Source organism: Podarcis filfolensis, assembly GCF_964270895.1.
Source record: "Podarcis filfolensis genome assembly, chromosome: Z".
NCBI classification, from domain to species: Eukaryota; Metazoa; Chordata; class Lepidosauria; order Squamata; family Lacertidae; genus Podarcis; species Podarcis filfolensis.
Genome location: NC_139617.1, coordinates 27564848 through 27577679, shown reverse-complemented (window position 1 = coordinate 27577679; position 12832 = coordinate 27564848). Strand labels below are relative to the sequence as shown.

At 44.2% G+C, this 12832-nt stretch overlaps 1 protein-coding gene across 4 annotated transcripts in view; it reads right to left on the bottom strand.

The window, feature by feature from the left end:
- The window catches only part of LOC310754200 (vascular endothelial growth factor receptor kdr-like), a 187663-nt gene that overhangs the window by 43293 nt on the left and 131538 nt on the right, over nucleotides 1–12832 (bottom strand). For 3 of the 4 annotated variants that reach the window (XM_083595809.1, XM_083595808.1, XM_083595810.1), the window contains exons 14-18: nucleotides 11820–11966; nucleotides 7526–7651; nucleotides 6379–6485; nucleotides 5001–5136; nucleotides 2770–2874 (exon numbers count right to left, since the gene is read on the bottom strand). In XM_083595809.1, the coding sequence (XP_083451935.1) occupies nucleotides 2770–2874; nucleotides 5001–5136; nucleotides 6379–6485; nucleotides 7526–7651; nucleotides 11820–11966 (621 nt within the window). The remainder of the gene's footprint in view (nucleotides 1–2769; nucleotides 2875–5000; nucleotides 5137–6378; nucleotides 6486–7525; nucleotides 7652–11819; nucleotides 11967–12832) is intronic. The other variant, XM_083595811.1, reaches the window with a different exon arrangement.

The window sequence follows — 12832 nt, the reverse complement described above, 5'->3', positions numbered from 1 at the left end:
GATGATGGGAGTTGTAGTCCAGGAACACCTGGACATCCACAGATTGGGGAAAGCTATACCAAGGTGTAGGGGGAGATTCTAAAGCAAAAGAGGCACTGAACTAACACCAGAACTAGTGGATAGGGAATGAAAGAATCATTTGCATAATTAGGCAAATGCACAGTTCCAAAAATGCAACTAAAATATTTTTATAACGTATAAGCTGACAGATGATTTGTTTGTTCATCAAGTTTCTGATATGTAAACATCATTAGGAGGTACCATAAGGCCCAAGCTTTGGATAAGAAACACATTCCATTGTTTTAAACATGGTAAGGCTATTGCCCTTAATTTGCTCTCCACTCACTTTTCAGGCCCCTGAACTTCTCTCCATCCCCAAGGGCTGGGATCAAAGGTTTATACCCCGTTTCAGACAATCTAATTCCATTACGTTCTATGATCTCCTTCCCCCACAACCTACTTTCTACTGGAGGCTGTCACTCCATTTATGCTAGGAATTCAAGGCTGCATCGATAGCTGAGTGTAGAGTCCACATGTTATTCTCTCTGTGAAGACAGCCACTGTGCAGCTGACAAACTGTTCCCATACAGTAAGTCCACGTTGTCTGTAGCCACTGACTTTCAAACTAGAGGTAGGAAAGCTTACAACAAAGGTGGTGGGGCTGTGCTGTCCAACTTGCTCAGTATTGTCAACACTGACTAGGAGTGACTATTTCAGGTTTCAGACCTGGAATCTCTTCCCAGCCCTACCTGGAGATGCCAGGGATTGAACCTGGGACCTGGGAGTGTAGGTAAATAATGCCTGGGTCGTGCGTACGGGCACACCCCCAAAGGGAGTGGGGCGTGGAGGGAGCTGCTCTGTGCCCCCAGGTCAGTCTTGACCCAGGGAAGGCGGAGCCTCGGCTGGGTGCTTTGTAGCTGCTCTCCTTCCTGACCTGGGGAAGGAGGAGTTGTGGCTGGGCGTGCCGGGCACCATAGCTGCTCTCTGCTTCTGGCTCAGGATTGACCCTGGGAAGGGGGAGGTGCAGCTGGGCCCGCCAGGTGGGAGCAGAACATGCAGAGGGTGATCTTCACCCAACATGCTCTCCAGCCCCTGCCACTGGTAGGCTGCAAGGGGGATCTCGGGAGGGCGCCTGGTTCGTGCCCTTCCCAGATTGTGCGCCAAGGGACATGGCCCCCATGGCTCCTCCCATGCTATGTTGCTGCCTGGGACCTTTTACATGCAAATACGATGTTCTGCCAATGAACTACAGCTCTTCCTCAAGTAGCTCTGGGATCAGATCTGTAGGCAAAAGGAATGGAAGAGTACCTCAGGTGCACATTTATTTATTTATTTGTTTGTTTTGTTTTGTTCTAGCCGAACTCATTTGTGCACCTTGAGTTCTCCTCCCTCCCTTCTTACATCTGACGTCTTCCCACTTTTCTTCATGAAACAGCTCTGGAGCCAGAGGGTTGTATCCAATCTGTGCAGGCAGGGGACAGCTGGGTATATTTGCCCTGGGCCTCAGAGAGCTAAGCTGGCTGGGGGGCCCACCAGGGACCGGCAGCTTTTCTGTTTGATTTTATTTTAACAAGACACCCACCCCAGGCCTCAGACAAGCTCTGCATGGGCCTGCAATGTAGAAATAAGTTAAACTCACTCAGCAGTAATAATCCTGCTGGTGCATATGTCACACAAGAGAATGCACAAGCAGGTTGCTGATAACTTTGTTGCACATCTGTGAAAAACGAGCTTCTTCCAGTGCTGCTCTTGCATTGATTCCTCTTTTGCGCAACATAAAAACAAGCAAGATTTGGATACAGCCCAGAGATACTGAGGTGAGGGTTGGCCTAACTGTACAATCCGTTAAGGACAGCCAGAACCAAAATATATCAAATTTAATATATTTAAAGTCATTTCGTTATGTTAGATATTTATTTACATTTTACCAAATAAGGATCGATAGTGCTGGTCAGTTTTCCAGGGCCCTTTGCACTTGCTGTCCAAAGCACTAGAAGGCAAGCACAAGTTTGCACCTCACTGACCAAATGGGTAGGTTGCCAGATGGGTACAATTGCCCCCACAATTAGTTGACACTATATAAGTTGGAACACTGCAGGCGGATGTTTCCTCTAAAATCCCGCTAAATGTTCAAGGAAAGGTCCTGGGATCTCTAAGAGGGGCCTGCTCCATATCTGAGGCGACTCTCAGCAAAGCGACCTCTGTTGGGCCCTCTCATGTTGGTGGGACCCCAGCCTTGGGCTTCTCTGGTGGCAAGGGCAGTTTCCACCTTGTCTCAACATAGTGTCACTCCCCCCTGCTGGAAGTTGCCATTTAATTTCTTACAGTGCAATTCTATATCAGAGGATTTATGGGAAATTTAAGATACAGCATGCAGACCTATCCCTTTAGCCCCAGTGGCCCCAGCTGTGGTGCTGGGGTTCCAGCAGTTGTCCAGGAGTGCTGACCCCAGACCTGGTCCCTGGTGTGGACATCACCACACTGCATTTTCCCATCCCCTATTTCACATAATTCACAGACGGGGCTGTGAAGACACACAATGCAGTGATGTCAGCACAAGGGTAAGGGAGAGGGAGGGAGGAAGTCAGTGCTAATCTCCTGTTTCCAGCAGTGGCTCCATGTTTCTCATTATGCGGAGAAGGAGTGAAGAGCAACACAGGGCTACCATTTTCAGCAGTGGTCCCATCATGTGGAAAATCAGCCAGCAACAGAGAACTGGTTGGCCATATGCTTTGGGAGAAGCCTTCTGAGATTCTAAGAGAAGTGTACCTTTAAGCATTTTAACAGCAACAGTTTTGCAGGTTGAAGATTTATCTATGCCAAAAGCAGATGCCTCCACCACTTTCCCAAAAGCACCATGACCCAGAGTTTTACCTAGAGAAGCAAGAGGAAAGAGTGAGCCAGGCAGAACCGTCAACAGTTTGCATCCAACAGAAGCAAGGCTGTGTGTAGTATGTGCAAAGGAAAAAAAACCTAGAACAAAACTATATCACGGTAACCTGAATTCTGCGCCAAGAAATACTGCATTCATCGACCTGAATAAATTATGCAAAACTGAACAGCTTTGCATAATCCCACTTATTCAGCACAGTTCATTTCGCTTTTCCTTCTTCTGCTAATCTTGGGGTAGAACTAGGGTCTATGCAGGGAACAAACCCTCACCCCCAGGATTACCATTTCAGATAAACTTGCTTTATTATCTTTAAACAAAAACTAAGAGTTTAAGGAAGCTGAATTCTACTCTCAAGACCACAATCTGTGCCTTTTTTGCAACTGCACAGAATTGACATGCATACACACAGCCCTGGATACAAGAGAAACATGCACTGCTTGCTGTGCAAGAAGAGCAAAACATTGGAGTCTTGGTCACATGCAGCAGCCACCAGAAATCCATCAAAGGCCCATATCACTCCAGAACATGTGCATAAACTAAGCAAAGTTTATGGACATATGTAGTGCTTTTTTTCTTTTAAAAATGTTTAGGGGCATGCGCCCCCCCCCCGCGTCCCTCTAGAAAAAAAGCACTGGACATATGTGATGTAAGATTTTTTTCTATTAAAAAAATCATCAGAGGGAACATACATTGCAGAGATAATAGACAGGGTAGGAGTTAGCTCTCAAGAGTGCAGTTATCCCAGAATTCAGGTTGCATTCAGACAACCTTGCAAAAAATGTGCTTTGTTAATCGTGAATTTTCCTACAGTACAGATTGTTAAACTGGGATAAATTCTGAGGTCTGTTTTCCTCTACATTCACTGCACCACAAATTATTGCTCTCATGAAAAACCTGCAAGAAAAAGAATTCTCTGCTATGCCTCAGCTGAGGGCGCTTGCTTGATGGAGGCAATAACATTTCTTCTGCAGAGCTGACTTTGAAGATGTTTTGAAGCATATTTCTATGGTGGCCTGCACACCCCCTGCTTTAATGAACCCATCAGTTCCTGCAAAGATGATGGACTAAATTGGGAGACATCAGGTTGGTCAACATGCCTACCAGGAACAGTGGCTTCTAAAACAGAATCTGTAATTCAAGATTCCTCAATGCAAATACTAGTAATGTGGACAAGTTTCCTTGAAAGACAGCTTGCCTGCCTCTACCAACCCTCTTCCAAGATTCATTAGCTGCAGAGGGATGCATTCTTGGCTGTATATTCAATTACTTCAGAGCAATGAAAAGGCTTGAGAGATTTGGACTAGGCTTTGCACGGAACTCAGAGCACACTGTAGACCAAGTTTAGTCAACATGGTGCCCTCAATATGTTGTTGGACTGCAATTCCCATCAGCCCAGCCAGCATGTCAGGGATTATGTGAATTGTAGTCTAACAATATCTGGAAGACACTGCTTTGGCTAGTCCTGCTTATATGATGGCCCGGTCAAATCCTTTTATACCATCTTGGGGTCCTGTAGCTGAAAAATCAATATGGAAAGCAGTTACTTGAAGGGTGAAAATTTGAAAACCACCATACGAGAATATCATATCTAATCGAGGTATCAGCAGAAGGTAGACTGGGATCTAGCGGTAGATATCTGAGTGATTTGCAGTAGACTACCAAGCGTTTCTGACTCCCCATTACCTAACAGTGGCAACATGAAAAGGGTCCCCCTTTCCTAAACTGCACTGCTGAGATGGATAATCAAAGAAGCATAAAATTGTGGAGTTGGAAGGGACATACCCCTTCCAATCTAGTCCAACCCCCTGCAATGTAAGGGCGAGGAGAAATGAAACGAGGAACAAGGAAATCAGGAGAACATTTATGTTTTACAGGACTGTGAGGTCACTTCTGGTAGTGAAATAAAACCCCTGGGCTGAGTATGTGCTCAGAAGTATTTCCCCCACCCCTGGCCACCATTTTGCACACAGCTCTGACTGGTGGACCTTGGGGTTCTGGCAAAAGTGTGTCCTACAAGCATGAAATCTATCCACTCCTGACCTAGGCTGTGGTTCTCAGAATGCTCAAGCTCCTGCTTCTGAAGCTTGACATGATACACATCACTTACCCAGCCGCAGACGGTCCCTTGGGAATTCCCACTTGCTGCTGTCATATGGGAGACGCTCACACTGCTCATCAAGCGGCATCTCCTCAGGATCCATTATGATTGACAAGTATCCTGTTTTAATATCTGTGGCATCTGGCTGCAAAGAACGGAGGTGGGGGGTGGGAATCCCCAGTTAATGTGGCAAATGGCTGCAGGATCCGAAACTAAAGGAGAGGGAGTCTAACAAAAGGAGCACATGACTGGTCCAAAATCTTGGCTTCGCTTCAGTTTGCGTTCTGTTCACATGAGCACAGACTTATACATATAGATAGGCATTCACTTAGTCGCACCTGGCAAAGTTTAAATAAATACATCTCCAGGCAAGTAACCAGAGATGACTTTTTTAATATGCTCAATAAATATTAGATTAAATAACTGAGAAGGTTAAATATTTGAGATGATGATTAAATATTTAAGATAATGACAATAACAATGGTGATGATTAGAAATATATCATTTAATATATTATATACTATTAATAAATATTAAATAAAAATACAACGATTTTTTTTATTTAAAAAACCCCAATAAATATACTTAGCTGAAAAACCAATATTAGAATTATAGAACTGTGGAGTTAGAAAGGGCCCATAGGGTCATCAAGTCCAACACCCTGCTATTGATTTGGGACACACATAAAGAAGCCATGCTGATTGCCAACCCAATGCATGCGAGAATAAAAATGTTTTAACCATGGCAGCTAAAAGTCAGTAAATTTGCCGCCAAGCAAATCTATCTGAGGAATGTATTTCATAAGTGTGCCACCACAGAAAAGGTCCTGTCCCAATCACCATCTGTCTGCTCTTTGGAGGTGTGAATATTGGGAGCTGTGTGTCAGATGGCGGTTTCAGAAAAGGGGCAGGTTCACAGGGGAATAGACAGCTCTTCAGATACTCTGACCCCAAACAAAAACCCAGGCCAGGGGCAGGGAGCACTTCTCATCCCATTGACTGCATTCTGTAACAGGCACCCTGGGAGGGGGGAGGAATGCCAGCAGGGGGTGCAGCAACAGCTGTCGCTCATATCTATGTACAGTAGGCTCTCACAAAAGTTGGAGGTTTCTACACCCACAGGCATCTCTCCATCACCAGAGTTGAAGGACATGTTCTAGCTAGGCAAAAGCACTCAAGGAGGTCACAGAACAGTGCCAGTAAGGAGGATGGCCTAGGGAGAATCTCAAGGGCCAGGTGGAGAGGGTTGGAGGGCCGTATTCCACCCCAAGGCCTGAGATTCCCCACCCCTGCCACAGATCATTATCTGCAGAATAGCTGCCTATTCCTGTTCGGAACAATTTTGGTATCTAAAAGAAAAGCCTAGAACATTTCAGAGATCCTCTTACTTTTCTCAGTTTCCGTATGAAGAGGGTGAGGAGGAGCCAGAAGAGGGTGGCTGCTAAACCAGTGCAAACCAAAATGATTACTTCAATGTTGGACTTTTCCTCGGAGCCTGGAAAAAGAAATACATGATTCACTTACAGCAAAGTGTTTCCCACGGCACTATGTGCAACATTCCAGAAATCACACATGTGTTCAGACACAATGATCACCGCTGCAGGTAACTAAAAAGAACACCTTGTAAAATGAAAATGGTCATTGGTGTAGCAAACCAAGGGATTGATTTCAGATGGCTAGATTGAATGTTGCTTGGAGTCACTTTCATACAGTGGTGGGACACCAACCTAATATGGATTGGGAGCATGTAGGAAGGAAAAATCTTGGCAGATGGCAATTTAAATTACTTCTCAGTTTGCAGGGAAGGTGTGTGTGTTGGGGTACTGGGATTACTGATGACTACTAGGCGTGTGGTGGCTGTACTCTGCCTTCACAGTTGGAGGCAGCAAGTCTTCTGAATAGCAATTGCTGAAAACCACAGGAAGGGAGAGTGCTCTTGTGCTCGAATCCTGCTTGCTGGTTCCCCACAGGCATCTGTTTGGCCACTGTGAGAACAGGATGCTGGACTAGATGGGTCACAGGCCTGATCCAGCAGAGGCTCTTCCTATGTTCTTGGAAATGGAAACTAAGAGACACCGCTTTTGGCCTCTGATACTGGCTGGGCCAGTATGTTGGAGGTTTCTGCATCACTAAGGGACAGCAGGTGATCTGTTGTATCCTATGGCCTCTGGGTCACCCTTCCAGGGGCCACAGGATTGCTTCCTAAATAAACCAATGGAGCAAGAAACAAAAGCAATGGAAAACAGCCCAATGAAGACTGGGCATGCTCAACAGCTACAGTATGGAGGGCATGAGGGAGTAGAGTGATCCAGAACACCAGTGTGAGAATATGTGTGTTGGGTGGGGGTGGACTGGAATACCTGGAGGAGAGCATATCTGGTTGGTACAAATGACCAGAAGCACTCCTGCTAGGAGGCAAGGATATTCCGCAACATTTTGTTGCAGGCCCAGCTCATCCTCACTGCAGCTTATCTAGGGTATCTTTACAATGTTTGACTGAGCCTGTCAAAGGTTTTTTTCCTCTTGCAATCTCACCTTCTATTTTAATAAATGCCTGGGTGCTGTCTTGGCCCATTTCATTGATGGCCTTGCACTTATAGTGACCCTCATCGTCCTTTTTCACTCGCTCAATCACCAGGGTGTTGTTTTCCATGGAAATTCCTGAGGGATGGATTGAAAAATAGTTTTAGCACGTACTAGAGTGTTTTCATGGAAGAATTTTCAACATATAATTGGCATCTAGAGTTTGCTGGCAACATCACCCAAAAGTGCCTGGCAGCGTAAAGGAACATGAAATCAAAGGGAGCTGCCTTATTCTGGGTCACACCAATGGATCATCTTGCTCAGGGCCGTCTGCTCTGACCGGCAGCAGCTCTCCAGCATCTCAGGAAGAGTTTTGCTCTCTCAGCTTTCTGAAACCCTGTTAACTAGATGTATTGGGTACAGGATCATATGAGGCCTGCTCTCCCCTCACCCCCAACCCACAATTTGTACTACATCTAAGGCATAAAATAGGCCTCAGGCTTGCAGGAGCCTGCTGAAAAAAAGCACCAAATTGAAGAAGAGAGCTCAGGAATTTGTTTTGAATCTCAAAATGAAACTGAGCTCCCAGTCCTTCCACACAAAAATCCATTCCAAGTTTTCTTCGTTTTGGCAGCATAATTTAGAGCAGCAGGGGAGTCATTTTGCTGCAGCTATGGTTAGAAAATTGGGATTCAGGAATTCTTTGCCAATCTATTGCAATCTGTATCGGATGTGAAATTGCTTTTATATACAAAATTGTTTTCAAATTGTTTTTATATATGGAATTGTTTTTTAATTGTTATTGTAGTTTCTTTGTTTTTCTTGTTAAAATCACTCTGAGCTTTTTATAGGAAGTGATTTGCAAATAGGATTAAATAAATATACAAAATACTTGCTTCACCGCCCCACCCCCCGGAGTAAAAGGATACTTTTGTTTGCCACTTTCTCAATGCATTCTGATGCGCTCTGAAAAGCAACCATTTGGATACACACCTAAAAACTTTAAGGTGCATGAGGCTCTCAGAGCCAGGCTAGCTCTCCAAATGTTTGCTGAACTACAACTCCCACCAGCTGCAGCCAGCATGGCCACCGATCAGGTACTATGAAAGTTACAGTTTGGGTCCTTTTAGTTGAGAAAAAAAGACAAGTAAGAGGTGACGTGACAGAAGTTTAAAAATTATGCATGGAATGGAAAAAGTGGATCAAGAGTTTTTCTTCCTCCCTCATATTGCTACAACTTGTGAACACCCAGTGAGGCTGAATGTTGGAAGATTCAGGACAAATAGACGGAAGTACTTCTTTATGCAGTGCATAGTTAAACTATGGAACTGGCTCCCACAGGAGGCAATGATGCCCACCAACCTAGCTGACTTTAAATGATGATTAGACGAATTCATGGTCCTCCAGCCATGGTGGGTATGCTCTGCCTCCACAGCTGCAGACAACAATACTTTTGAATACTGTTGTGCTGTTGTGCTCAGGTCCTGCTTGTAGGTTTCTCACAGGTAACTGGTTGGCCACCTTGAGAACAGGATGCTGGACTAGATGGGTCACTGGCCTGATCCAGTTATGTAGTTAAGTAACATCTGGAGGGCCACCCATAAGCCACCCATGCCTTAATAGAACTCAATGAAGGAATGGCTGTTCTAGAAGATGTAGTTTCAATGAAGGACCATTCTAAATAAGATGGGACAATATGTTTAGTCTGTCATACCTCAACATTTGGCCATATTTTATCATGACCAAGAAACAGAAGGTACAGACTACAGAGAGGGTTGTGGGCATGATTCTCAATGGCTGGAGTAAATGTCCGTTGTTAGGAGAAGAGTGAATTTATGACTGTAACATGGTGTGAACCCTTCAGATATTTTGTTATATTAAGCGGTAGGTATTAAAATGTATGAAATGAAATTGGCAGGGCAGCTCCTGGAGACGCTGCTGCAGTGAGCACAAGTCTTCCCCTCCATCCGGACATTGGGTTGCCCCGGCCCCCACTTACAAGGATCATGCTGTGGGTGGGCCCCACTCTTCCAAATTTCCTTACATCACGGAAGGCTTCTCTGTGTTCGCATACTTCACCCTTTGTAGCGATGGAAGCTTTTTACAAGCACACTATGGAAAAGCCCATCGGCCTGTGCAGACACCAAGCAAAGCCTTCTATCTTTAATTTCCCTGCTGATGCAGGGGATTTCTAAGTGAATCTGTTTTGCTAAGGAGGTATCATCACCAAGCAGGTAAAACCCACTGGGACTGAAGGGGGATAGGGTTTAGATCTGTAACGTGTCCTGCCTGTGAATACGGCTGTTGTTAACATAAGCTCTGCGTGCAAGTTTCCATGCAGAATGCTGAAATATTTACCCTGAGGTGTCCCCCCCACTCCAGATATTTTATTCATGTTTCCATTGGCTGGATGAGTTACATGCTTGTCCCTCTGGAATTATTTATGAAATTTCAGTAGCTGTAAAGGGTTTCTGCCCAGAACAGCCCGATCTGAATTATATATCCCTTTCTGCCTAACCCAAGAAGGAAAATTAAAGACACAGGGGCAGCCACTGATGAGGAGCAGAGAAATATCTTTGCAAAACACAAATTAATCAAGCCTTAGTTTGAGACATGGGTGGCAAATGTCTCTAAAGGATGAATGTTCTAAGACCAACAGAGGCTGGTCTTTGAACCTTCACTACCCCTAAAAAACACATACCTTATTACAGCCCTGGGACAAGTACTGAACAAATCTGGGAACTTTTGGGAACTGACTTTTTAAGGAAAGGGCTGGTGGTTTTCTTTGCAATAACCTGTATCCTTAAAAGTTGATGGGTAGATAGATGATAAATATAGATAGACAGATTTCATTCTATTAGCTTTTAATTGCTTTTTAATAATGGTTTTTCTGTTTTTTTAGTTGTTTCTATCTTATCTGCAAGCTACCTTGAGTCCTGGTCTGGGGAAAATGTGGGATATAAATAAATAAAATAATAGTAATACTAGTATCAGCCCTGCAAATTTTCAGCCTCAACTGGAGAAAAGCTGACCCCTTCTCTGGGTTATGGTTGTGATGGATACCTCTCAGCTAGCAACTGCTACAACACACACACACACACACACACACACACACACACACACACAATCCCCAGAGCAGTGTTAATCTATAAATAGAAGATTGTGAAGGGCAAATGACCATATGTCTCCTTCTCTCATGCATCCACCCCTTTCTAAAGGTCAGGCAGACTAGCTGAAATGAAAGGGGCAGTTAAGACTCGCTTGCCAATGCAGCATTCAAGTTACTTCTTAGTATATTTTGCACTGCATATGATATGGGGCTTATCCATACTTCCATTTGCTCCATTGCTTCCCCCCCCCCCCCGGGGAAAACCCAGAATTTAGTGCTGAAACATAACAACTGGCAACCAGGTTTTCTATTAATTTTCATTTTCTCCAATTTAGCACTAAAGACAGAGTTTTTCTGGATGAAAGTGGCAAGGCAGGGGCAAAGCCACTCATACCTGTGATTTCTAGGCATGAAACAACTGGAAGTATGGACGAGCCATAAGTTCATGCCATCAGATGCTTCAGACAATCCACACTCATTAAATTGGGGAGACTCATGAAGCCAGGATTTCTCCTCAACCCGCCAGTATCAGGACAATGACACTATCTGAATTGAAGTGAATGGGTGTGGGTTCCTGGATGTGGCCTGCACTATAGCTAGCATGCTGAGCATCCCAGAACTATCACAATTGTACAGAAAACATTTCCTCATCTCAGACCAAGTGGAAAAAGAAGCAGAACATCAGGAGTAATATTAACTGTGTTGTCCAGCAGTTAAAAGAATGAAACCTGCTGTTCTGATTTCTTTCTTATATAGTGGTGGGGCTGGATAACTTTCTTTCTTTCTTTCTGCCTGTCTGTCTGTCTGTCGAGGGTCATATTGTCATATTAAAATGCATTTTGTATTTTTTACACATGGTTTTAGTAAGTTGCCAACCCTAATAAGCAAAAGCACTAAGGATGACTTGTATATTTGACAACCTAGTAATGTTTGCTGGAGACATTTATGCTTATGAAATATCCCTGTATAATGTTTTTTTTTTAAAAAATGGATTAAATCTCTTTTTTCTACTCTGTCCTTTTATTTTTAAAAGTTAAGTAAACCATGTTTCTAACCCAGTTATGAGCTATGCAGAGCAGCTTATTGCCTACACTGACTGGCAGCAGTCCTCCAGGTTTCAGATGCGAGTGTGTCTCTGATGTTAATCAAAGGAAAATACCACTACAGTAATCAAAGGTTGGAGAAACAGAGGCTCACCTGAAGCAGGAGTAATTGGATAGCCATTTTTCAGCCAAGCAATTGTGGGTTTGGGTGTCCCATTCACTTTGCACTCCAGAACAATTTTCCCACTAACATTAACTTCGAAGTCTGTGAAGTTCTCCATAATGTAAGGCACAGTCTTAACTGCAAATATAAGGAAGCAACGCTTTTAAGGACCACATATTCACCAAAGACCTGCATTTCCATCCTTATACCAATACACAGTCTCAATGCATGGAAAGCAAAAAAAGAAAGGAAAGTGGAAAGGATACAGAAAGATCACATCAATAAAAACATAGCACAGCTTTAAATCCAACCAAACTAGGAACGAACAGATGGATGAGGCTATCCTCCAAAATTCAGAGGAATATGGTATAATAGAAAGTAGCTCTCGTGGTTGCAGATAACATGGCTGAAGCATGTACTAAGTGCTTTTGCTCAGAGGACATCTTCAGGCCACAAATTCAGCCCAGGTGCCAGTTTTATCACATGCTCACAGGAGGTGGTCCTGAGCCAAATATTGGGGCGACAAGAATGCAGAGTCAGTTTTGTTCTGTAAAAACAAGAGTGGAGATGACCACCACCCTAAATTAGTGTATGATATCCTCAAACTATCAAGGACAGGTGCCAGGAAGCATTATTTACTTCCCCTACCAGTAATTGCCTGACAATCTAGCACAGCTGTCTATACTTTTCATCCTTTCTGCCTTGACTATTGTATTTTCACCTCAGAAACATGGCTGGTGCCAGGGGCTGGTATGGTAGGACACCTGCCAAGGGCCCAAAGCCCAGCAGGAGCCCCACCGATAAAAGCCCTGTCCACCTGTGTCTCATGTTCACCATTGCAACCTACTTGTTCACCTGCCTCTTCCTCTGCCCCAGAGGGGAGGTGCAAACGAACAACAGCAGTGGGTGTCTTCCCCAAGGACTCCCTGCCAACAGCTGAAACTGGCACTCCTCAAGAAGACTAGTCAAGATTTGAAAGTTTTCTTTTCTTTTTCCTTCTCCAA